Source organism: Dipodomys merriami, unplaced genomic scaffold (assembly GCF_024711535.1).
Source record: "Dipodomys merriami isolate MVZ:Mamm:240054 unplaced genomic scaffold, mDipMer1.0.p SCAF_50, whole genome shotgun sequence".
Lineage (NCBI taxonomy): Eukaryota > Metazoa > Chordata > Mammalia > Rodentia > Heteromyidae > Dipodomys > Dipodomys merriami.
The window spans coordinates 6,566,175-6,592,632 of NW_027206069.1; the positions used below are offsets into that span (position 1 = coordinate 6,566,175).

Consider the following 26,458-nt stretch of genomic DNA (forward strand, 5'->3'; position numbering starts at 1 on the left):
TGAACACCTGAGGGTTCTATGGGACTTAAGGGGAATTTCACCCAAGGGTGGGACAGAATGAATGAAGAGTTTGAGTGTAAAGTGAGAATTGTGGCAGGATGCTGGTGGCTCACACCTGTAATCCTAGCTACCCAAGAAGCTGAGATCTGAGGACCACAGTTCAAAGCTAGACTGGGCAGAAGAGTCTCTGAGACTCTTTAATCAGCCAGCAAAAAGCCAGAAGTGGCACTGTGGCTCAAGTGGTGGAGCACCAGCCTTAAGTAAAAAAGGCAAATGATAGCATGAATCCCTGAATTCAAGTCCTAGACCAATTCTTTTTCTCTCTCACACACAAATAAATAAAGGGACATAAACTGAAGGTATAGCTCAGCAGTTAAGAGTATTTGTCTAGCACATGCAAAGCCCCGAGTTCAATCCCAAGTACCACAAAAATAGTGACAGTTGATTGAACAAATAATTGCAGCTTCCTTACTATACCTGGACTTTCTAGCTAGTAAGGATTCAAATGTTTTCAAGCCTTTGTTCTAGATCCTTGGACATGGTGAGTTCTGAAGCACATTGACGTCTTTGTATGATGTGTCTGTTTTCTTGCTGGATTCCCATAAGTAATGTGGGCCTTGGCTCAGACTTGGCAACATTATTAAAAGTAAAGTTCTGGAATATCTTCTTCACAGTGTTTCATTGTTTCTACTTAGTGAGCCTGAAGGTCTGTCCTATCACACTCTGCTGGGGGCTGACCACTCAGGCTTTCATCCAGGGCTTCAGCAGCAGCAACTGCCCTCTCAATGTTGCAACCCACTGCCACGGGGGAGCCTCAGTCCCTGGGAGCCCCTGTGCCCAGGGGCCCTACCTCCCAAGAGCAGAGACCCCGCCCTCCTCCCCCTGCTCAGTGAGCAGACATAGAACCAGACAGAGACAGTGGAGTACATACAGTGCAGCTGGCCCACCATCGGCTAGCTCCACTAACCCCCTCCAACTAGTTCCTCTCGTATCCATTTCTTCTATGAAAGATTGAATAGTAATGCCTGGGTATTTCATGTGTTAAGGATATTAACCAGGTCATCCTGGTGGAGAATATTTTTTCATAGTTTATCACTTGATTTTGTTGGGGGTGGAGGCGGGGAGGGCGGTTCAGTTGATCATGGGGTTTGAACTCTGGGCCTGGGCGCTGTCCCTGAGCTCTTCAGCTCAAGGCCAGCACTCTACCACTTGAGCCACAGTGCCACTTCTGTTTTTCTGGTGCTTAATTGGAGATAAGAATTTCACGGCTTGGGGGCTGGGAAGGTGGCTCAGTGGTAGAGTGCTTGCCTTGCATGCATGAGGCCCTGGGTTCGATTCCTCAGCACCCCATAAGCAAAAAGAAAAAAGCCGGGAGTGGCGCTGTGGTTCAAGTGGTAGAATGCTAGCCTTGAGCTGAAGAGCTGAGGGACAGCGCCCAGGCCCAGAGTTCAGGCCCCACGACCAAACCCCCCTCCCCCCCCCAAAAAAGAATTTCACGGCTTTTCCTGCCTGGGCTGGCTTTGAACCTTGATCCTCAGATCTCAGCCTCCTGAGTAGCTAGGATTACAGGTGTGAGCCACTGGCACTGGGCTTGCTTTTTTTTTTTTTTTTTTTTTAATATGTCAGGAAGTTATCAGATAGTCACCAAAATATTAACAATGAATTTATCCAGGAGGTGACATTACACATGAACTGGTTTTGCTATTACTTTAATTTCTGTAGTACTTTGCTTTTTGTTTGTTTGGTAGGGGCAGTACTGAGGTTTGAACTAAGAGCCTCTCACTTGCAAGTGTTCTACCACTAACGCCATGTCTAAACCCATTTTGCTTTTGTGAGTTTTAGAATAAGGCCTTGCTTTTAGCCTGAGCCAGACCAGATTGTAACTTACCCTTTTATTTATGTTTCCTGTTTAGCTGAAATGATCAACACAGCTACCACACCCAGCTTTCTATTGATTAAGAAGGAGTCTGACTTTTTGTTTGGGCTGGCCTCCAATCTCCATCCTCTGGATCTCTGCCTCCCACCCAGTAGCTAGGATTACAGGTGTGAGCTACCATACCCAGTTAGTGCTTTATAACCAGATTGAAAAAATAACTCCTGTGAAGCAGGTGGACATGGCGGGGTGCTGTGGGATCTGCCCGCACTCCCCAGCGAGCTACCTGTGCTCCTGTGAGCCACCAGCATTCTTGAGTGAGCTACCTGCATTCTGCTCCATGCTTTCCTTGACACCTTCTAAGAGTTCCTGAGCATCTTCCACGTTCTCCTCCTCTTCTTCCTCTTCACCTTCTTCTTCTCCCTCTCCTGGGTCCTTAGGTGCAATGATGGACTCCTATATATTCAAATTGGAGAGTGCTTTGCATTGATTCACGACTCACTGATCATCTGACCAGAGACCCTAGGGGAAGTCTGGTGCCCAAATCCAGAATGTACCCAATATCAGTCATCAGGAGGAAAGTCTGCAGGATGTGCATATCTACAAAGATGGATGGTAGCCTCAATGGTTTTATTTTCCTTTTTTGGTACTCGGGTTTAAACACTGGGCCTTGCACTTGCTCAGTTTTGTTAGGCTGATGTTCTACCACTTGAGTCCATGACTCCAGTCAGGCTTTTGGCTGGTTAACCAGAGGCACAGTCTGCAGACTTTTCTGCCCAGGCTGGCTTCAAGCCACAGTCCCCTATGTCTCAATATCCTGAGAAGGTAGGATTACAGGAGTGAGCCACTAGCCTGGCTAGCGAGCCACTACCTCTGCTTGTAGGAGAAAAATATACTTCCATGCAAATGCTAGAAGTTTGCTAAGACACTAGGTTGGTTGTATCTCACTTAGGAAACACATTTAGTAGAAATAAATCAAATTTCTACACACTTTATTGAAATCAATTTTGGGGTATGGCTCAGTGGTAGAGCTCATGCTTAACCATTGTGTGTCCAATCCACATACACAGAAAAAGAGACAATACTTCTTTATAGAAATGTTCCTCAGTATCTACCATTCCCAGCAAAATAGTACAAAGCAGTAAACAGTGTAACATCCTGAGAAACAAGATAACAACAATATGATAATTTTGAAAAACTGAAAACATTCTCATCAACAGAGATAAGACAAGATATCTTTTGAGTGAGAGCTGCAGGCAGACCAAAATCCAAGGACAAGCTGGGCTTGTCCACGACCCGGGAGAAAACCCATGGGGTTCTTCTGGGTGTTCATAACCAGTGGACAACAACAAAATCCAACTCAAATAACAAAAGGAATCTTTGGCATAACTATTCTAATGCCTGTGTATTACATGACTGAGAAAAGCATTTTGTAAATATGAAAAGAATCCCCAGTGAACTTGCAGTGTTACCAGTTTGGCTATGGCTTCGGCAATCACTTCCTTTACTCGGATGTGAGGCACTTTGTAGTATTTGGACAGCTCTTGGGCAACTGTGGTCTTTCCTGCAGCAAGAGGACCAAGAATACAAATCTTGATTGGCTGAAAAAAGAAAAAGGAACTTGGCATGAGCTCTGCACCTTCCATCGCTAGACAGGGGTTTGATCTGCTTCAAAGTCCCAGGGCTCATGTGCTGGTTCAAGTTCATTTCATTCAACAGGAATTTTTTTTTCTTCTGGTTGTGGGGCTTGAACTCACACTGTGCCTGAGCAATTTTTCTCATGTCTAGAGCACACTACTACTTTGAGCCTCAGAGCCACTTCTGATTTTCTGGTGGTTCATTGGAGATAAAAGTCTCATGGAATTTTCTGCCCAGGCTGACTTTGAATTTTGATCCTCAGATCTCAGCCTCCTGAGTAGGTAGGATTTTACAGGCGTGAGCCACTGGCTCTATGCTTGTTCGTCAATCTTTTTTTAAAAAAGAATACCTATAGCTGGGCACTATTGGCTCACATCTATAATTCTAGCTATTCAGAAGGGTGAGATCTGAGGATCATGGTTCAAAGGTCATGAGAGATTCTTACCTCCAATTAACCAGCAGATAAGCTGGAAGTGGCAGAGTACCAGCCTTGAGCAAAGAATCCAAGTGAGACTAAGAGGTCTTGAGTTCAAGCCCATTCCTGGCAGTTTCCTTCCTGACTACCCACTCCCATATACACATCCAGCTCTACCCAGCTCTGAAACTGGCTGTCCAGAGAGGCACCTGCAATTTCTTCTTTTTTTTTTTTTTTGGGGGGGGGGGTCTGTTCGTGGGGCCTGAAGTCTGGGCCTGGGCGCTATCCCTCAGCTTTTCAGCTCAAGGCTAGCGCTCTACCACTTGAGCCACAGCGCCACTTCCGGCTTTTTTCTTTTTGCTTATGTGGTGCTGAGGAATCGAACCCAGGGCTTCAGGCATGCAAGGCAAGCGCTCTACCACTGAGCAACTTTCCCAGCCCCTGCAATTTCTTATATGTCTATTACAGTCAGCCTTGAGCTTACTACCATGTTCAGTGTGCCTAAGTTCTCATGGATAATTAATGCAAAGCTGTAATATTTTGTGGTTAGTATGATAACTGGAACTGACCACAAGCTATCAAACTTGAACATGAACTTGAAATGAGACAGGCTTACACCTGTAATCCTAGCTATCCAAGAGACTGAGGTTTTGTTTGTTTGCTTGCTTTTTGCCAGTCCTGGGGCTTGTGAACTCAGGGCCTTGGCACTGTCCCTGAGCTGCTTTTTGCTAAAGGCTAGTGCTCTACTACTTGAGCCACAGCACCACTTCCTGCTTTTTCTGCTTACGTGGTACTAAGGAATTGAACTCAGGGCTTCATGCATGCTAGCAAGTACTCTACCACAGAGCTACATTCACTGGCCCAAGAGGCTGAGATCTGAGGATCATAATTTGAAGCCAGCCTAGACTTGAAACTACTTGAGACTCTTATCTCCAATTAAGTGCCAAAAAGCTGAAAGTAGAGCTGTGGTTCAAATGTTAGAGTATCAACCTTGAGCAAGAAATCTCAGGGACAACACTCAATTGTCCCTGAGTTCAAGCCCTAGCACAGACACCAAAAAAAACCCAAACCTTGAAGTAAGAAAGTTCAATGTTTGTTCAATGTTTGAAAAAGATAAGGACCTTCATTGGTTCAAATAACCCAACACTAAATATCATTAACTTTGGATCTGAACGTGAAATAGGAGACAGTCATAGTTACCAGTAAGCCTCTGCTTTGCTTGTACTCTTTGAGGATGTTGTTGATGTTTTCTACAAATCCTGTTTGGGCAACCCACCGGATGTTAAAATTCTCCTTCACGTATAGCGCTTCCATTCTCAAGTTCACCAGCAACTGGTCAAGATGCTCTTGCTGAAAGTTATGGGCAGATTACAAAAAAAAAAAAAAAAAAGAGTCAGTCACTGGTGGCTCACGTCTGTAATGCTAGCTACTCAAGAGGCTGAGATCTGAGGATTATGGTTCACATCCACCCAGGGCAGGAAAGTCCATGAGACTCTTATCTCCAATAAACCACTAGAAAACCAGAAGTGGCATTGTGGCTTAAGTGGTAGAGTGCTAGCCTTGAGCTTTAGAGCTCAGGGACAGTGCCCAGGCCCTGAGTTCAAGCCCCAGGGCTGGCAAAAGAAAAAAGTAACAATCCAGGGCTGGGAAAGTGGCTTAGTGGTAGAGCTCTTGCCTTGCATGCATGAGGCCCTGGGTTCGATTCCTCAGCACCACATAAGCAAAAAGAAAAAAGCTGGAAGTGGTGCTGTGCTTCAAGTGGTAGAGCGCTAGCCTTGAGCTGAATAGCTAAGGGACAGCGCCCAAGCCCAGAGTTCAGTCCCCACGACTGGACCCCCCCCCCAAAAAGTAACAATCCACCAAGAAGATATAACAATTATAAATGTGTACAAAATGAATATTTGCACACCCATGTTCATAAAACAACATTATGTGACATAAGGTCCTAGATAGACCCCAATGTAACTATCATCCCCTAAAAGTCCTAAGGACAAAAAAATAATCAACAAAACACTTCACAATTCAATGACATTGCACATCAAATAGACTTAACAGAAATGTTTAGAATCTACTATGTAAAACCTACAAAACATACAGCCTTTTTTAGCTGCCCACAGAAATTTCTGTAAAATAGGGCTGGGACTGTGGCTCAATGGTAGAGTGCTTGCCTAGCATGCATAAAGCCCTGGGCTCTATTCCTCAGTACCACAATACAAAAAAAGCTGGAAGGGGTGCTGTGGCTCAATTGGTAGAGTGCTAGCCTTGAGCAAAAGAAGCTCAGGGACAGTGCCTAGGCCCTGACTGGCAAAAAAAAAAGAAAAAAGAAAAAAGAAAAGAAAAGAAAAAGAAAAAGAAAGAAAGAAAAAGAAATTTCTCTAAAATAGATCATGTTTGAGTGGATGAAACAAGCTTAAAAATCATAAGAAAAGGGCTGGGAAGGTGGCTCAGTGGTAGAGCGCTTGCCTTGCATGCATGAGGCCCTGGGTTCGATTCCTCAGCACCACATAAGTAGAAAAAGCCGGAAGTGGTGCTGTGGCTCAAGTGGTAGAGTGCTAGCCTTGAGCTGAAGAGCTGAGGGACAGTGCCCAGGCCCAGAGTTCAGGCCCCACGACTGACAAAAAAAAATTAAAAATGTGAAAAATCATAAGAAAATTGAAATAAATTCTTATATTTTATCAGATCATAAAGAAAGAAAACTACAAGTTAGCCATAAAAGAAACTACAGAAAGTCCACACATATATATGGATGCTGAACAATATACTTTGTATGATCATCAAAGAATTAAAAGAGAAATTTTTTAAATTCCTAGAATCAGGTGAATATAAAAATAGAACATACAAGACCCTATGAATAAAATGAAAGTGGGTCTAATGTAGTTTATAGCTATAAATGACTGCATTAAACAAACAAGAACAAAGGAGTTTTTTCAAATACCCTGGGAGAACTTCAAAATGTTGAAAACTCCAATATTTTGAATAGTAACTACTTTAATGTCGTCCAGCGGTTCAAACCCGGAAGAAAAAACTAAGTGGAAGGAGAATTGTTCCTGCTGGCCCTCAAACTCCCCTGACCAGTGCTCCCCTCCAGTACCAATAATATCTAGAAAATAATAGTTAGAAAAACAAAATTTTAAATACAATTTCTTTTTTTAACACTTATTATTATTATTATTAATCTTTAAGTAGTTGTACAAAGAAGTTCCCATTCCACAAAGCAGTTAAATACAATTTCTTCATACTAACTGTTAGCTCCTTGCTTAGGAAGGCGCTCTCTTTAGACATTTTCTGAATTTTCCCAGGGCCAGTATGTTTGCTGATGCACTGTTCAAAAAAAAAAACAAAAAACAAAAAGATTATTTGATTTACTTGTAACATTTTATTTAAAAAAAAAAAAACTTCTTACATGATTATGAGCATAGCTAAATACAGATAAATAAAAGCACTTTCAAAACAGACAGTAGGCCAGGCACCATGCCTGTAGCTCATGCCTGTAATTCTAGCTACTCAGTTGGCTGAGATCTGAGGATCATGGTTCAAAGCCAGCCGAGGCAGGAAAGTCCATGAGACTCCTACCTCCTATTAACCACCAGAAAACTGGAAATGGAACTGTGGCTCAAAGTGGTAGAGTGCTAGCCATAAGCAAAAGAGCTTAAGGATAGTGCCTAGGCCCTGAGTGCAAGCCCCACTACAGACAAAAACAAACAGAAGGTAATGTGCAAAGCGTATTTATTTGTCTATTCTGAAAGTATATGGAAGACAGAGACAAGTAAGGCCTAGTGTCAGCTCTCCAGGAGCTCCCAGCAGAAGGGAGACAAACATAACTGGTCTGTGGAATATTGGAAGCCCCAGAAAAGGGAGTCGTCCTGGTATTGTTAAATAAGATTTTAAGGAGCCCATTGTCTGGGATTGAGCTCCAGAGCTCCAGACTGACCAAAATGGGGTCACTCCTGCTTAATTGCCATGGAATAAGAGCAAAACTTAATGAAACAGCTTTCTATGAGCCCAGCTAATTCCATAACTGTAACTTAGGGCAAATGTCTTGAGATGCCATGAATGCCTAGGCAGGAACACGCCACAGTACCTTGATGAAGTCTTCCAGCGTATGCACAGACTCATCCACAGCAACCAGGTAGTGAACCTTTGGTACGTGGTCTATCACGTTTTGTAACACTCTGCAGACCAACAGGTAAATTAGTCACAGGCAATAAATGGGACCCCCCCCACACCCCAATCTCTATCATAGAACTTTTTTTTTTTTTTTTGGGTCCGGTCGTGGGGCCTAACTCTGGGCCTGAGCGCTGTCCCTCAGCTCTTCAGCTCAAGGTTAGCGCTCTACCACTTGAGCCACAGTGCCACTTGCGGCTTTTTTTCTTTTTTGCTTATGTGATGCTGAGGAATCGAACCCAGGGCTTCAGGCATGCAAGGCAAGCGCTTTACCACTGAGCCACCTTCCCAGCCCTCTATCATAGAACTTTAAGAAGTCATCTGATGGGCTAGGAATGTGGCTTAGTGGTAGAGTGCTTGCCTAGCATGCATGAAGCCCTGGGTTGGATTTCTTCACATAAACAGAAAAAGCTGGAAGTGGTGCTGTGGCTCAAGTGGTAGAGTGCTGGTCTTGAGCAAATGAAGCTCAGCGTCAGTGCACAGGACTTGAGTTCAAGCCCCAGGACTGGCAAAATAAATAAATAAATAAAAATAAAAGTCATCTGACTTAATGCCAGACAAGGTCAAGGTCAAGCTCAGGGCAAGGGTGGGGTAGAGGTGTTGGGGTGGGGGAGGGTAGAAGAGGAAGGATCCTTCTGGGCACTCTGGGGAGGGAAGATTAAGAGTTAAGTGACTTCACTTAAGGTGTGAAGGTTAAGCAACTTTTCTGTGGGTGTGGAGCTACTGGGAAAGGGGAGGCCCCAGCCTCTTGGCCCATTAGTCCTGTTTTCCTGTTCCGAAGCCCCTCTCCACTTAGGGTCTCCTAACTATGCTTGGGGTAGGCATTTTACAAAGACAGAGATTCAGAGAAGACATGGCCTTCTTAAGGGAGCCATAAGGCACATGGGGCACACAGGGATGGAGGGCAGGTCTGACCGGGCAGGACGCAAGGGAAGGTTTCATGTCTATTTTCCCACTAATTTCTCACTCTGGCCCTACCAGATGGCTATCCCCACCTTATAACTGAGAATCCCACACCAGGAAGGAATGGAGCCTTCCCACAGAGCAATGATTTGAACACGAGCAGTCTGTAGCATACTAAAGTAGAATCCATAGTGAAAAGAAGTCTTCTCTGATGGCCTGCTAAGTCCCCTCATCGCCCCCCACACTCTTAGCTTCCAGTGGAACTAAAATGCATACCGCACATGTCTATTTCAGGGCCTGGGGTCGAAGCACAGAGGTAAAGTGCTTGCCTAGCATCGGCTTAGCTTTGGGTTGAAGGCCCAGCATTGAAAATATTATTGTTGTTGTTATTAATAATAAGTGTTTGTTCCACATTTATTTCATATTAATTTCTCAAAATGCTTTAACTTTTGGCTTCTTCCTCTGTTAAATAATTGGTAGTTTTCAAAGAGAACTGTAGAAAGAAAGAAAATGTTATTGAAAAGAGCTAGAGAGCCGGGTGCCAGTGACTCATGCCTGTAATCCTAGCTACTCCAGAGGCCGAGATCTCTGAAGATGGTGTTTTAAACAGCTTTCTTTCTTTCTTTCTTTCTTTCTTTCTTTCTTTCTTTCTTTCTTTCTTTCTTTCTTTCTTTCTTTCCTTCCTTCCTTCTTTCTTTCTTTCTTTCTTTTTCTTTCTTTCGTCAGTCATGGGGCTTGAACTCTAGGCCTGGACCCTGTCCCTGAGCTCTTCAGCTCAAGGTTAGCACTCTACCACTTGAGCTACAGTGCCACTTCTGGCCTTTTCTGTTTATGTGGTGCTGAGAAATTGAACCCAGGGCTTCATGTATGCAAGGCAAGCACTCTATCACTGAGGCACCTTCCCAGCCCCTAGGAGGATGGCATTTTGAAGCCAGCTGGGGCAGGAAAGTCTGTGAGAGTCTTATCTCTAATTAACTAACAGAAAACTAGTAAGCGGAGCTGTGGCGCCACTTGAGCATAAAAGCTCAAGGTCAGCATTCAGGCCCTGAACTCCAGCCCAATAACCAGCAAAAAAATTAAAAATTAAAAACAATTACCAAAAGTAAAATAAAGTGTCAGGGACGTGGCTCTAACAGTATAGTACCTGGCTTGCAAGCAAAAGGACTTAAGTTCAAACCCCAACACTTAAAAAAACAAAGTAAAAGAGTCTCATACTTGAAACCTGTAACATAAAGGAAATCTCTGCCAATAACCAGGGCACATTCTGGTCACTTCATTCTCAGAGTTCCTGTTGGCTAAGGAGGATCTAGGTATCTGATTTTTTCAGCTTGGTTTGTGATCCTCCTGTTTCAGCCTGCTGAGAGCTGGGATTGCAGGCATGTACCACCATGTCCAGCCAGATCTATGTTTTGTAAGGCATGAAATTTATTAAAGTCCCGGGACTCCCTTCCTTTGGAAAGCCCTAAAGTGTAAGTTTTGTTTGTTTACTGGTAACTCTGTCAGAGTGGTGGCCAGTGGAAGCAGGCAAGGCTGGGAATCTAGAACTAGCCCTTCAGGCAAGGGCAGATCCAGGCCTGCCGGTGGATAAGCCTGGGGTAGGACAGTGAAGCCAGGGTTTCCTGAACCCTGCAATTCAGAGTTGACTCACTGTGACACCGCGAGCCTGCTCACTGATCTAGGGCTTAAGCCAGGCTCTCAGAGTCTCTCTGGGCACAGGATCTGGGGACTCAGTGTGACGCTGAAATTCTCTGAAGAAGCCACAACTGTATGGAGGATCTCGCAGAACAGGACCTGTCCAGAGGACAAACTCCCGCTTGTGGGGGGACCAAACGAGGCAGGCCTACAGCCAGTTATCTTGCGCTATCTTAGGCCCTTAGGAAACCTTGGTATCTGACAAACAGACTCCTGACTCTTAGGTAAAGCTTTTGGAATGTGTTATTGTGTTAAGCTGACCTCTTCTAGCCGCCCACCACCCTGAAGCAAAGAATGCTAGAAGATTAAATCTGGGACCTTCTAGCCTCTTGCTGGTGGCTTATGCCTGTCATCCTAGTTACTCAGAAGGCTGAGATCTGAGGATTGAGGTTCGAAGCCAGCCCAGGCAGGAAAGGCTATGACGTTCTTTATCTCCCCAGTTAACCAGCAAAAAGCTGAAAGGAAGCTGGGCACCCATGGCTCATGCCTGTCATCCTAGCTACTCAGGAGGCTGAGATCTGAGGATCGTGATTCAAAGCCAGCCCAGGCAGAAAAGTTGTGAGACTCAGCCGGGCACTGGTGGCTCACACCTGTAATCCTAGCTACTCAGGAGGCTGAGATCTGAGACTCGCGGTTCAAAGCCAGCCCAGGCAGGAAAGTCCGAGAGACTCATCTCCAATAAACCACTCAAAAACTGGAAGTGGCGCTATGGCTCAAGCGGTAGCGCTTGCCTTGAGCTGAAGAGCGCAGGGACAACACCCAAGCCCAGAGTTCAAGCCCCACGACCGACCAAAAAAAAAAAAAAAAAAAGAAAGAATAAAGAAAAGTTGTGAGAGTCTTCTCTCCAATAAACCACCAGAAAACCAGAAGTGGTGCTATGGCTCAAGTGGTAGAGTGCTAGCCTTGAGCTGAAGACTGAGGGACAGGACCCAGGCCAAGAGTTCAAGTCCCATGACTGACAAAAAAAAAAAAAAAAACAACTAAAAGGAGAGGTATTGCTCAAGTGGTAGAGCACAAGCCTTGAGTGGAAAAGTGCATTCAAGCCCCACTGGGGGAAAAAAAAGACCACATCAAACTATAGAAAGTATTTCCCAGCTCCGCCATGACCACAACCCTAACACCTCCACTAGTACGCTGAGGAGCGAGGTGGTTTATTTCTTTCTTGAGTCTGTAAAAGCTTATGCAACCTCTTCTCGTCAGGGTGTGTCATTCCTGGGCAACGGGTTCACTTTTTCTCCAGGATAACTTACCTTTTTACACAAGAATTCCTGAAAAGGAAAGTTAGTTACCTCTGTAATCCCAGCACTTAAGCTGGAGGCCTTCCCAGGCTGAGACCTTGTCTCAAAAGAAAAGTTTCTGCTAAGCACTGGTGCTTCACCTAAGGTCAGCCTCAGGCCAAGCAGGCCAGGTGCAGACACCTCCCTACCTCTTGGCTAAATTTCCACCCAGTATCTGTGTTACCTAGGTAACTGGCCCACCTGGAAGCAGTCACCTCCTCCTCTGTAGGTCACATCCTGGGTCGTCTCTGGCCACGCCTCCCACCTGACCGTAGGAGGGCTCCAGATCCAATATGGCCGCACCTTTCCCACACCTGGCCCCACCTCTTCCTGTCTCTGGTCTAGATAAGTCCCAGCCTGGGGGGTGGGCTTCCCCTTTCAGGCCAGGCCTCTCCACCTTACACAGTGCGTGGCAGCAGTTCATGGCTGCCCTGCGTGGTGTTCTCTTCATCGGCTACCTAATGAAACATACCTATTTAATACACCTTACAGTTCACACCTGTAATCCTAGCTACTCAGGAGACTGAGATCTGAACCGGGTGCTCATAGCTCACACCTGTAATCCTAGCTACTCAGGAGGCTGAGATCTGAGGATCATAGTTCAAAGCCTTCTGGGGCAAGAAAGTCCATGAGAGTCTTATCTCCAATTAGCCACCAGAAAATTGGAAGTGGCGCAGGGGCTCAAGTGGTAGAGCACTAGCATTGAGGTATAAAGCTCAGGGACAGTACCCAGGCCCAGAGTTCAAGCCCTGTGACTGACAAAAAAAAAAGGAGACTAAAGGTACGAGGACCCTGATTTGAAGCCAGCCTGGGCAGGAAAGATTGTGAAACTCTGATCTCCAATAAACTACCAAAGACCAAGAAGTGGAGCTGTGGTTCTGTGGTATAGTGCTAGCTTTGAGAAAAAAAAAAAAAAAGCTTAGGGACAACACCCAGGCCCTGAGTTCAAGCCCCAGGACACAAAAAAAGATTTCATGGAACTGGTGGCAACTGGAGGTATGGCTCAAATGGTGGAGCACCAGCAAAACCCCAAGAGAGAGCACAAGGTGAGGCCTTGAGTTCAAGCCCCAGTACAAAAACAATAATTAAAAATGCTCCAGATTCAGTTGACTGGTTCCTAGAATGTGGTGGGTGTACATTACAAAGGAAAAGAAATTCTGTGAGCAAAATGTTCATACCTAGTACCAAGTTCCTTCTTTTCTGGAATTGTTTGCCTAGAGTTTGAGTTTCTAAGAGATGAACCTAAACTTGTCATCAGAAGTGTGATGCTTCATGAAGGTGTACACTATTCCACGATGCACACAGAGGCAACAGGTAACGCTCCCTTCAGTGGAGGGTTGTTGTGAAGTAGAAAGACACAATATCTGGGGGGGGGGTGTCTTAGCATGGGGTTCAAGGAATGTTAGGGGACAGTCATCTAGGACCTTCCCATCTCCCAGAGAAGGCTTACCCTGCTAGATCAAGAACATGAATGGCCGGGATTACATTTGTTCCATCTCCAAAAACAGGCAGGGCAGGAATCTCACCTAGCCAGGCCATCTAAAAGAAAGAAAAGTTCCCTGAATGATGCACTCGGACACTGAGGACATTGCATGAGCTTTTACAGCCTCAGAAGAAAGAAAATCACAGATTAATACATCCAACAAACATACTGGTGGCTGTGTTAGAGAGGTGGCCAAAGAATAACAAGATTTCATGGACATCATAGACAGAGAGCTGTTGAAAACAAAAGAGAAGGGACTTCTTCAGCTTGTCTTCTTCAGATGTCATAGTCTCAGTGCTGAAAAATGAATTCGCCGAAGTCCCAACACTGGGAGGAAGAGACAGGAGGACTGCATGCAAGTCTAAGGCCCGCTAGGTACACAGTAGGGGATCCCGTCTCCAAAACCTGCTCAAAACAATCTGCGTTTGGCAAGGGGGATAAAGGGGGGGGGGCACAGAAATGGAGGGACAAAGGGTGAACAAATGCAGCAATGGTACTCACTGGACACTATGTTGAAAATGAGTATACAACTTGTGAGCTGAGATGGGAAAGAAAAACCAGGAGAGAGTGAAGAAAGGGGTGACATTGTCTAAAAAGAAATGTACTCTTTACCTGACTTATGAAAAGGTAACTCCTCTGTAGATTATCTTTATAACACTATATATAATATATATATATATATATATATATATATATATATATATATTTTTTTTTTTTTTTTTTTTTTTTTTTTGTCAGTCATAGGGCTTGAACTCTGGGCCTGGGCACTGTCCCTCAGCTCTTCAGTTCAAGGCTAACCACAGTGCCACTTCCAGTTTTTCTGGTGGTTTATTGGAGATAAGAGTCTTATGAGGGGCTGGGAAGGTGGCTCAGTGGTAGAGTGCTTGCCTTGCATGCTCAAGGCCCTGGGTTCGATTCCTCAGCACCACATAAGCAAAAAGAAAAAAGCCGGAAGTGGCGCTGTGGCTCAAGTGGTAGAGCGCTAGCCTTGAGCTGAAGAGCTGAGGGACAGCGCTCAGGCCCAGAGTTCAGGCCCCACGACCGGACCCCCCCCCCCCAAAAAAAAAAAAAAGAGTCTTATGAACTTTCCTGCCTTGGCTGGCTTTGAACCATGATTCTCAGATCTCAGCCTCCTGAGTAGCTAAGGTTACAGGCGTGAGCCACCAGCACCCGGCTCAACAATATTTTTTTTTATTTAATTTTTTTTTTCTGCTGGTCATGGGGCCTGAACCCTGGGCCTGGGTGCTGTCCCTCAGCTCTTCAGCTCAAGACTAGCGCTCTACCACTTGAGCCACAACACCTCTTCTGACTTTTTCTGCTTATGTGGTGCTGAGGAATCGAACCCAGGGCCTCAGGCATGCAAGGCAAGCGCTCTACCACTGAGCCACCTTCCCAGTACCAACAATAATTTTTTTTGGGGGGGTCTGGTCATGGGGCCTGAACTCTGGGACTGGGTGCTGTCCCTCAGCTCTTCAGCTCAAGGCTAGCGCTCTACCACTTGAGCCACAGCGCCACTTCCGGCTTTTTTCTTTTTGCTTATGTGGTGGTGAGGAATTGAACCCAGGGCCTCATGCATGCAAGGCAAGCGCTCTACCACTGAGCCACCTTCCCAGTCCCCCAACAATAATTTTTTTTAAAAGAACAAAAAATAAAAAGAGCAAAACAATCCAGTAATTTCCTGTCTACACTTTCCCCTTTTTCTCTCCTTCACTGTACCCCTCAACAGCAAGCTTCCTTGAATTATTCCTGTTCTCCCTTTTCAGTTCCTCTCTATCTGTCCCACTTGAACTCCTGTTTGTCCCCCCAAATCCAGCCATCAGTTCTCAGAACTTACCTTATGTCATTACCTGTAACATTTTTCACAACTGCTCACATTTGTTCTTTTCTTCTCCTTCCCTCCTCCCCTCCTTCCCTTCTCCCTCCCTCCCTCCCTCCCTCCCTCCCTCCCTTCCTCCCTTCCTCCCTCCCTCCCTTCCTCCCTTCCTCCCTTCCTCCCTTCCTGTCTCTTTCTTTTTGCTGGTCCTGAGGCTTGAACTCTGGGCCTGGGCACTGCCCCTGAGCTCTTCTACTCAAGGCTAACACTCAATCACTTGAGCCACAAAGCCACTTCCAGCCTTTTCTGAGTAGTTTTTTTTTTTTTTTTTTTGGGTCCGGTTGTGGGGCCTGAACTCTGGGCCTGGGCGCTGTCCCTCAGCTCTTCAGCTCAAGGCTAGTGCTCTACCACTTGAGCCACAGCGCCACTTCCGGCTTTTTATTTTTGCTTATGTGGTGCTGAGGAATTGAACTCAGGGCCTCATGCATTGCAAGGCAAGCACTCTACCACTGAGCCACCTTCCCAGCCCCTTTTCTGAGTAGTTTATTGGAGACAAGAGTCTCATGGACTTTCCTGCCAGGTCTTGCTTCAAACCACAATCCTCAGATCTCAGCCTCCTAAGTAGTTAGGATTACAGGCATGAGCCACCAGTGCCTGGCCACATCCTTTCTTTCTAGAAACATTTAACTTGGCTTTTGTAAGAGCCTTTCATGTGTCTGTTCTTACTTCTTGGGCACCCCCGCTCAGCCTCCTTTCCTGGTTCTCTCCAGCCTCCTGGCCAGATGTGAAGAATGACGACTCTGTATTCCGACCTTATATTGTCTCCTGTTTTTTGTGGGTTTTTGTTTTGTTTTGTGCCAGTTCTGGGACTTGAACTTAGGGCCAAAGCTAGTGCTCTACCACTTGAACTACAGCTCCACTTTCAGCTTTTTCTTTTGGTACTTCATTGGAAACAAGAGTCTCACAGACTTTCCTGCCTGGGCTGGTTTTGAACCACAATCCTCAGATGTTAGCCTCCCTAGTAGCTAGGATTGCAGGTGTGAGCCATCAGCAATGGGCCCTCCCTTTCTGGTTAGCTATAACCCACCCTCAGACTCATCCCTGCCAGGATGCACCTTCTCAGATCTGAGATACTTAGTATTCATTTCTTATCTCTAGCTCCTTCTCCACCCACTAGAGTGTCAGCTCTACCAGGGCAGGGACTATCCTCAGCATCTGCCACTGCTTCTGGAACATGGTAGGCACCCAGTCATCTTTTGTCTTACAAGAGGAGGTGGAGACATCTGTTCCTAGAGTGTGAAAACAAGCTCTTGAGAAGGGAAAGAAAGGTGGTGGTTCTAGTCCATGTGCACACACACACACACACACACACACACACACACACACACACATATATATGTATATATACATATATATAGTGCATATACTGAACTATATATAGTGTTATACTGAACTAACCACATCTAGAAGCAATTGGAAAGACATTCAAATGGCAAATCCTTAGTGTGAAACAATTTATTTACTTATTCAAATTGTATTGTTTTGTGCTGGTCCTGAGGCTTGGGCACTGTTCCTGAGCTTTTGTGCTCAAGGCTAGTGCTCTACCACTTGAAGCCACAGCTTGACTTCTGTCTTTTTGCTGGTTAATTGGACTTTCCTGCCTGGGCTGGCTTTGAACCATGATCCTCAGATCTCAGCCTACTGAGTAGCTAGGATTCTAGACATAAGCTATGGGTTCCTAGTACGTATTTATTTATTTATTTCGAGATAGGGTCTCATTTTGCTCCCCAGATTGGCCTTAAACATGCAATCTTCTTACCTAAGCTTCCTGAGGGCTGGGATTACAGGTGTATACCACTACACCTATCTTGAAAATTACTATGCATAATCATCAAAATATTATACCTTAAAAAAGTTGTGTAAGATGCCTCCTTCCACTCCATACTGAAGTCCTGAAGCAATCACATACGTTGCAAATTTCTTCATCTATTAGATAAAATACAGATAATAGCTAAATGTAATATTACTAATCATACTGAACTTGACTGTTTCAGTAGGTAAAATGATCACTGTGGGAAGCCTCACCAACTCCTTCAGGCTTCTTGGGTATTGTTTATGATACAGATTGTACCTCTAAGGGGGTCCAACCACTCTCTATACTCTTTAGGGGTCCCTAGGGCTTTAACTGAAAACAAAGAATTCATTTTGTCCCAGACCAGGACTCAAACTCAGTATCTGATGCTTTCACTCATTGGCTGATGATTGACTACTGAGCCTCACCTCAACCTCTGAAAACTTCTTTAAGGTGATGTGAAAGTTTATTAGAAGGTCCAATGCCCTTTCCATTGCACCATGGAGCCGACTGTGAAAGTGTATTCGAAGAAAAATACGACAGAGATGGGCTGGGAAGGTGGCTCAGTGGTAGAGGGCTTGCCTTGTATGCACGAGGCCCTGGGTTTGATTCCTTAGCACCACATAAGCAGAAAAAAGCCAGAAGTGGCACTGTGGCTCAAGTGGTAGGGTGCTATCCTTGAGCTGAATTGCTGACAGACAGCGCCCAGGCCCAGAGTTCAGCTCCCTTGATGACAAAAAAAGAAAGAAAAGAAAAGAAAAGTATGACAGAGGAAGCAAGTATGTGGCCTAGACATGCCCATGTGCGCACATGGAAGCTAGCACTTCAGCCCATCTCCTCCATCTTGGTCAGCTTGGGGTAAATAGTAACACTGGAGTCTTTGAAAATGGTTTTCATCTGGCACCGGTTGCTCAAGCCTGTAATCTTAGCTACTCAGGAGGCTGAGAACTGAGGATCAGGGTTCAAAGCCAGACTGGGCAGGAAAGTGTGAGAGACTTTTTTTTTTTGCTGGTCCTGGGGCTTGAACTCAGGCCCTTAGCCTCTTTGTGCTCAAGGCTAACACTGTACTACTTGACCACTTATGTCTTTTTTTCTGAGTAGTTTATTGTAGATAAGAGTCTCAGGGACTTTCCTGCCCAGGCTGGCTTTCAACTGTGATCTTCACATCTCAGCCTCTTGAGTAGCTAGGATTACAGGCATGAGCCACTGGAGCCCAGCCCTCCCACTTTTTTTTTTTTGAGACAGAATCTGACTACTTTGCCAGGCTAAACTCAAATTCACAATCCTCCTGCCTCCTGCCTCAGCTTGGGGAGTGCTGGGATTGCGGGCAGGAAGCACTACACCCAGCTCAATGTTGTTTTCTTTGGGAATGTTATACTTGCAATGCTTGTATTCCATTGCCAAAGACAATGTGTTTTTTCAGTGGGGGCAGAACAGGACCTTTCTGTTCCTTTTGTAATATCCCTGGAGGCCAGCAGGTGTCTCCTTAGAACTACTAATTACACACCACTTACGGCTGCTCTCCCACTAATGGGAGAAATGTAATGAAACCTTTGGAGATTTGGGGTTCTAGACAAGTTAGATGGAGAGGAAGACAGTGGAATGGAGACACCATAGTAAAGTGTTTACCATATTTCTGGGCACACAGTTGTGCAAATCCTCAATAATTATACTCTTTATTCTTCTTCTTATTATTATTATTACCAAGGCATTCACTTACACTTTTTTATTTATGCATTTATGTGTGTATGTATGTGTGTATATATGTATGTATGGTATGTATGTATATATTTTTTGTTGGTAATGGGGGCCTGGGCACTGTCTCTGAGCTCTTTTTGCTCAAGGCTAGCACTTTACCACATTGAGCCACAGAGCTACTTCTGGTTTTCTGGTGGCAAATTGGAGATAAAAGTCTTATGTACGCCAGGTGCCGGTGGCTCATGCCTGTCATCCTAGCTACTCAAGAGGCTGAGATCTGAGGATCGCGGTTCAAAGCCAGCCTGGGAAGGAAAGTCTGTAAAACCCTTATCTCCAATAAACCACTAGAAAACCCCAAGTGGCACTGTGGCTCAAGCAGTAGAGCGCTTGCCTTGAGCTGCGGAATGCAGGGACAGCGCCCAAGCCCAGAGTTAAGCCCCACAACTGAAAAAAAAAAAAAGTCTCATGGACTTTCCTGTCCTTGCTGGTTTTGAACCTCCATCTTCAGATCTCAGCCTCCTGAGTAGCTAGGATTACAGGTGTGAGCCACCAGCACCTGGCAACACATCACTTACTTATTTTGTACTTGTGTGTATGTGTGTATGTGTTATTTGCTCACTTTATTCTAAATGCAAATTCTGTATCCGTTACTTCAAAGTCTGACTGCCTCAGTGATAACTTGTCACAAGTTCTATTTATAATGGTAACAGAATTCTAGCAATTCTGATAGCTGATATGGCTGGGTAGGGTGGTACATGTCTATAATCCCAGCCATTCAAGAGGTGGAGATAGGAGAATCACCGTCCAAGGCAAGCCCCAGTTGAAAAGTGTCCATTTATTTTGATATAAAATTTTATAGTGAGCATGTGTGAAAGGGGTCAATTTTGCTGTCATAGACGCCTAATATGCTATTACTCTATTATTCTTCACATGAGCTCAGCTACAGATATCTTAAGAACCAGTGCCTATTCTATGGAATGATGGAGTTGAAGTCAGGAAAACAAAACAAAACCCAGAGGCTTTGGTGTGTGGTGTATTTTGGTTTAAACCAAGGCTCTACCATATGGCCCCTTTCCTGCTCCACACGGGGCAGTGATGTGCACAATCCATGCTGGGAGGACTGCGTAGATAAGGCCCAGAAGCCCCACTTCCATGGGCCTGAGCAAATGAATCTCTGAAAGCTTCTGTCTTCTGTCTGAGGTTGTACATACTGAGCTGTTTTAAGAAAACAATGAGAGGGGCTGGGAAGGTGGCTCAGCGGTAGAGGGCTTGCCTTGCATTCATGAGGCCCTGGGTTCAATTCCTCAGCACCACATAAGCAGAAAAAGCCAGAAGTGGCACTGTGGCTCAAGTGGTAGAGCATTGGCCTTGAACTGAAGAGCTCAGGGACAGTGGCCAGGCCCAGAATTCAAGCCCCATGACTGACAAAAAAAAAAAAAAAAAAAAAAAAAGAAAGAGAAAACAATGAGCTATTCTGGAAACAGGGGTGAATGTGGTCCCTCCTTTCCCCTGCAGTTCTGAGTTGTCTCTTCTGGGTCATGCCACTCACAAGAGGCACAGATCCATCGAGGGCTGAGGGACTAGCTCAGCTGGGGACCTGATATGGTTGGCTAGACCAGAATCTGGGTCACAACCCCTCAGGAGCGCATCTTAGGGCAAATGTGAAACAGAGACCTGTGGATGTAAATACAGGGAACTCAGACAGATGTGGAAGGAGGTGCAGTAATGGCTGTAAAGCAGGTACAGTTCTACCCCTCAAACAGTCCTTACAAAAGGGGAAGAGTTACACTGCAGACTAGGGTTCAGTGGAAGTGGACCAGGATAAAGCAGCCCCCACTGGAGCTCTTCTGACTCGACACTTACGTTCTTTCCATATTTGAGAACCATTTTTTCAGCATTTATGTGATCCACAAAATTAGGATGATGCTTTCTTCTCCGATAATCCTCTTCGGTAAACGGGACCTCGGAATCATCCTGCGAGAGAGAAACGGCCCAGACTTCACATGAGAGGTGGGAACTCTCAGGCAAAGACAAGTTCTTTAAGCTCAGTCAAAACTGAAAGCTCCAGCTTATCATCGGCAGCATCACTATGGTTGATAATAATTCAGAGTGTATTTCCACATAGTTAGTAGAGAGGATTTTTCATCTTCCCAACATAGTGTTTGAGCTGATGGCTATACCAATTACCTGACCCAATCACTAGACAGCAAATACACGGCTTGAAATGGACTCCATAAATGGATACAAGTACATGTGTCAATTAAAATAAAAAAAGTGTTTAATAGTGATTTAATGTTCTCCAAAGTGCTTTAGTTAGAGACAGGGCTCTTAAGATGTAGTTCAGGCTGGCATACAAGTCCCTGTGCCCCCCAAACTAGCCCAAGCTGCTGAGCTGCCCAGCCTCCTGAGTGCTGGGATTACAGGCATGAACTACTGTACTCGATTCAATGTCCATTTTCAGGTTTTAGTGGGGTTTTTTGCTCTTTTCCACACTGCTGCCTCCACTCTCCAGTCAACCATGTTAATAAAGACAGAGCACTTGCCTAGCATGCGGGAGGCTCTTGGTTCCAGCCTCAGCACAATAAGTAAATAACAAATAAATAAATCCATGCGCAAGATGATGCTGAGACTTCAAAACTGCTTACTTTTTTTTAAAGCCCAGACATTTAAAAATGTAAATAAAACCTTAATATTTAAGAAACAACAACAAAAAGAAGTTTTATAAATAAAACCTTAACATTAAAAAACAACCAAGCCAGGTGCTGGTGGCTCACACCTGTAATCCTAGCTGTAATCCTATTCAGGAAGTTGAGCTCTGAGGATCAGGGTTCAAAACCAGCTGGGCAGGAAAGTCCATGAGAAGTTAATTTCCAATTAACCACCAGAAAACTTGAAGTGGCACTGTGACTCAAAGTGGTAGAGCACTAACCTTGAGCACAAAAGCTCATGGACACCACCCAGGCCCTGAGTTTACAACCAACAAAAACAACGAAAAAGCTTTGTAAATAAAATCTTTGTTGTTGTTGTTGTTGTTGTCAGTCATGGGGTTTGAACTCTGGGCCTAGGCACTGTCCCTCAGCTCTTTAGCTCAAGGCTAGAACTCTACCAATTGAGCCATAGCACCACTTCCAGTTTTCTGGTGGTTTATTGGAGATAAGAGTTTCACAGGACTTTCCTGCCCAGGCTGGCTTTGAGGCACAATCCTCATTTATCAGCCTCCTGAGTAGCTAGGAGTATAGGCGTGAGCCACCAACATCGGGCTAAATAAAATCTTAACATTAAACAATAAGAACAAAAACCTTGGGACAACACCGAGGTCCCAAGTTCAACACTTAGGACTGCCATGAGAAAACAAACAAAACAGCCGGGCACTGGTGGCTCGTGCCTGTAATCCTAGCTACTCAGGAGGCTGAGATCTGAGGATCGAGGTTCAAAGCCAGCCTGGGCAGGAAAGTCCGTGAGACTCTTATCTCCAATAAACCACTAGAAAACTGGAAGTGGCGCTGTGGCTCAAGCAGTAGTGCGCTCGCCTTGAGCTGAAGAGCAGATGGACAGAGTTCAAGCCCAGAGTTCAAGCCCCATGACCGACTACTCCCAAAAAAAGAAAACAAACAAAACAAAGCCAAAAAACCCCCACTGCTTATTAAAAAGTCAAGTTGAGGGCTGGGAAGGTGGCTCAGTGGTAGAGCACTTGCCTTGCATGCTCGAGGCCCTGGGTTCGATTCCTCAGCACCACATAAGAAAAAAGCCGGAAGTGGTGCTGTGGCTCAAGTGGTAGAGCGCTGGCCTTGAGCTGAAGAGCTGAGGGACAGCGCCCAGGCCCAGAGTTCAGGCCCCCCGACCGGACCCAAAAAAAAAAAAAAAAGTCAAGTTGATTTTGGTTTATCTTTTCTTTTTTATTTTCAGTGCTAAGATGGAACCCAGGACCTCCTGTTAGGTAGGTGCTCTACCACCGAGTTGTATCCCAGCCCTCACTCTGGAGAGACATTTCTGACAGCCCACTGTGCTGTGTATGCATCGCATTTAGTCTCTCCACAGCTCACGGAGAAATGCATATGAAATAACCAACTTACCATCTATTCAAGAATCAAAGAGGGAAATGGAGAGCCTTGCCTTAGACAGTCTCTAAACCCATTCCCACGCAGAGGTCCTTCAGAGAGCAGGACTTTAAAGCTAAAGTGATCTTTATGGACCCTGTCCATCAGAGCACTTTGGTCCAAGTTAAGTCACCATAGCACGTGAGCCCAGAGTTTTCTGGAAATGAATCCAAGGGGCAGCGGAAACACAGGTCAAGGACATTGGTGGGGCACACAATTGCACTCAGGAGTGCAAGAGAAGGAAGCCCTGGATGACGGCCAAGCTGAGAGCTCTTGAGTTCCTGGAACCTTGTGGCAGCTCTGTCCAAGCTGGTAGGCAAGAGCCAAAGGACTGGGGTTTGCTGGCCATGCTGAGTGGAAGGTTTTAAGCTTCTCAAACGGGGCTGACACGTGAACTGCTCCATAACACCATCTCCCACAGTGCAGTGGAGGATGGATTGGAAGGAAGCGATGGCAGCCAATAGGATTTTATTAGTCAAGGGAACGGAGTGCTGAGGCTTGGGCTGCAGAGTTGCCATGGCTACAAAGAGAACCAGTTGGGATTATGGTCCATTTCAGATGATGGATCTACAGCATTTACTGAAGGATGGACGGATGGATGGAAAGCAGCAGGAGACCAACTACTCAGAGGGGGATGGTGCCCTTGCAAGAAAGACAGGGAACTGGCTTTTGAGGGGAAGATCAAGTTAATCCACTCCCTGCTATGCAGACATAGTAGATACAGATTGTAAACCAAACACAACTACAGAGTGTTCATTGTTCTGAGATGGATAGGGAAGACACTATTCCCAAACTCTGATTTTGATGAACCATCACCTATCAGTCAGGCGCCTTCCTACCAGGAAGGAAACAGCTTCATTCAAAGTGAGTAATTTGAGGAGGGCTTAACAACAGGGCTATTTACAAAGCCTTGGGCAGGGTGTGGGGAAGCCACACAGCCTAGATCTGGGAACAGCATATTCCATTCCAAGGTCCAAGAGTGTCAAGGGATCAACTGATCATCAGAGCTGGAGACCAAGCTAGGTGCCTGCCTTCAGCAGTGGCTTGGCCTGAAGATGGCCCAGTAGCATTGTTGCAGAAGAGAGCCCGGCATAGACACCGTGACCTCATTCATTTCCGTTCTTCTACCTTCATATCAGGGATCCGCATTGGCAAGCGCCAGTTGGGAGCAAAGGACTGGGTAGCTACAGGTCAGGGCAGGGTGGGGAATACAGGGGTGGATCAGCAAGGGCAGACAGAAAACCCAGAACACAGTCATTTTAGTAGCTTGGGTAGTCTTTGTCTTCTTAGTACGACCCAGGGAAACTCTTGGCTTTTTATCATCACAATCTGTTGTAGGCAATTCCAAATTTCTACTGACCCAAGGCATGGAGTATCCACCACTTTCAGGGGGTGCTAGAGTTACCTCAGTTGGAACACTGTTAAAGACTGGCATTGCACATCAGGTCTAACCACAGGGCTTCTGTGAGGCCACTTTTCACGGTAACAGAGTTGAAGATACAACTTGTATAAGGTCACAAGTTAGTGATTCTTTTCCCCCAACTTAGTGATGCCTGCTTTATGTAGAACTAGTTTCTTTAATGGCTACCATTTCTTGGATGATGACAAGAACACAGAGGTAGACAAGGGAAGACAGAAAGTAAAAAGATTTTTTTTTTTTTTTTTGGGTCCAGTCATGGGCCTGAACTCTGGGCCTGGGCGCTGTCCCTCAGCTCTTCAGCTCAAGGCTAGCACTCTACCATTTGAGCCACAGTGCCACTTCCGGCTTTTTTTTTCCTGCTTATGTGGTGCTGAGGAATCAAACCCAGGGCCTCATGCATGCAAGGCAAGCACTCTACCACTGAGCCACCTTCCCAGCCCGTAAAAAGGTTTTTCTAGGTTACCTGGAGCTCTTCAGTTCCTGGAACCTCGTGGCAGCTCTGTCTGTGGATTGTGTAAGAGTGTTTTTTTTTTTTTTTTTTTTTTTTTTTTAACATTTATAGCGATTCCTCTTTCTGATTAAGGGAGCTCCGGCTAGATTCTGTTGTTTGAAAACAAAGAACCTGTTCAGATCACCCTGCCTTCAAATGGATGCCAGTGGCCTCCCCTGTCACACTCCCTTCAATCCCTTAGACTTGTTGAGGACAAGCATGTTTGTGTCTTATAGAGCTAATCTTCTCCATCTACTACTACCTCCCCACTTGTGTCCTCAAGTGTTGTACTACTTAAGCCATACCTTCAGCCCTCCTTTGATTATTTCAAAGCAAAATTCAAACAGGATCTTTTTTTGTTGTTGTTGTTGGTTGTGGGGCCTGAACTCTGGGCCTGGGCGCTGTCCCTCAGCTCTTCAGCTCAAGGCTAATGCTCTACCACTTAAGCCACAGCACCATTTCCAGCGTTTTCTGTTTATATGGTGCTGAGGAATCGAACCCAGGGCCTCAGGCATGCAAGGCAAGTGCTCTACCACTGAGCCACCTTCCCAGCCCCTCATTCTTAGCCTTCTAACCTCCTATGGCACTATACCAAAATGCTAGCCTGCTGCATATATAAATGCAATTTATGTCATGTCAATCATGTTATCAATGATATCTTACTGTTTGTAAATATCTGACTGTGCTTTGAATTGGTGGATTTATTAGTGCTGAGACCACACACACACACACACACACACACACACACACACACACACACACACACACACACACACACACACACACACACACACACACACACACACACACACACACACACACACACACACTGAGAAACAGTACAACCCAGACAGCAGTCAGTTTTGTGAGAATATAAAGATAACCCAATGGGAAGACCAGGTGACTAAAAACCCAAACCACCAGTTGTCTTCTGATCAGTAAATCAAATCACAGAAATATAAGAAATATGAGAAAGCTAGGAAATATAACACCTCCACAAACCAGCAATTACATAGACACACGCACACACACATACACACACAACACAATTAGAATGACTGCAAAGGGAAGAGCACCTCACATGCCCAGCTCAAAGGAATGATGATCAGAATGTCCAACTACACGAAAGAGAGCACTTATAAGCAATAGATGGAAAAAAAGGGAAAACAGTTAACAGAAGTCAATGAGAATACAGATTAGAAAGCTAAATGAATGCCAAGCAAATGCAAATAAACAGAGAATACAGCTAAACAATTAAACAGGATAAGGGAATATGAAGATAAACAAAAAAATGGGGTAAAAATAGTCAGTGCATACCTATAACCCTAGCAACTCCAGAGGCTGAGATCTGGGGATTGAGAGTCAAAGCCATTTGGGCAGGAAGTCCATGAGACTCTTATCTCCAATTAAGCACCAGAAAACTGGAAGTGGCACTGTGGCTCAACTGGTAGAGGGCTTGCCTTGAACTGAAGAGCTCCGGGACAGCTCCCAGGCCTAGTTCAGGACCCATGACAAAAAAAAAAGTCAGTGCAAGATCTGAAAGAGGATCTCAGTAAAGACAGAAATCCTGGGGGGAACAAAATCAAATTGAACCCTAAAGATGAAAGAAAAAATCAAAAACTTTTTTGGCAGTAGATGAAATA

The 26,458-nt window shown here is 45.2% G+C and overlaps 1 protein-coding gene across 1 annotated transcript in view; it reads right to left on the reverse strand.

Annotated features, from left to right (window-relative positions):
• Positions 1–26,458, reverse strand: part of Ak7 (adenylate kinase 7) — a 66,604-nt gene that overhangs the window by 21,906 nt on the left and 18,240 nt on the right. The window contains exons 5-12 of the mRNA XM_069997626.1: positions 20,672–20,782; positions 17,164–17,244; positions 13,413–13,501; positions 8,008–8,098; positions 7,170–7,247; positions 5,127–5,276; positions 3,346–3,474; positions 2,200–2,329 (exon numbers count right to left, since the gene is read on the reverse strand). Coding sequence (XP_069853727.1) covers positions 2,200–2,329; positions 3,346–3,474; positions 5,127–5,276; positions 7,170–7,247; positions 8,008–8,098; positions 13,413–13,501; positions 17,164–17,244; positions 20,672–20,782 — 859 coding nt within the window. The remainder of the gene's footprint in view (positions 1–2,199; positions 2,330–3,345; positions 3,475–5,126; positions 5,277–7,169; positions 7,248–8,007; positions 8,099–13,412; positions 13,502–17,163; positions 17,245–20,671; positions 20,783–26,458) is intronic.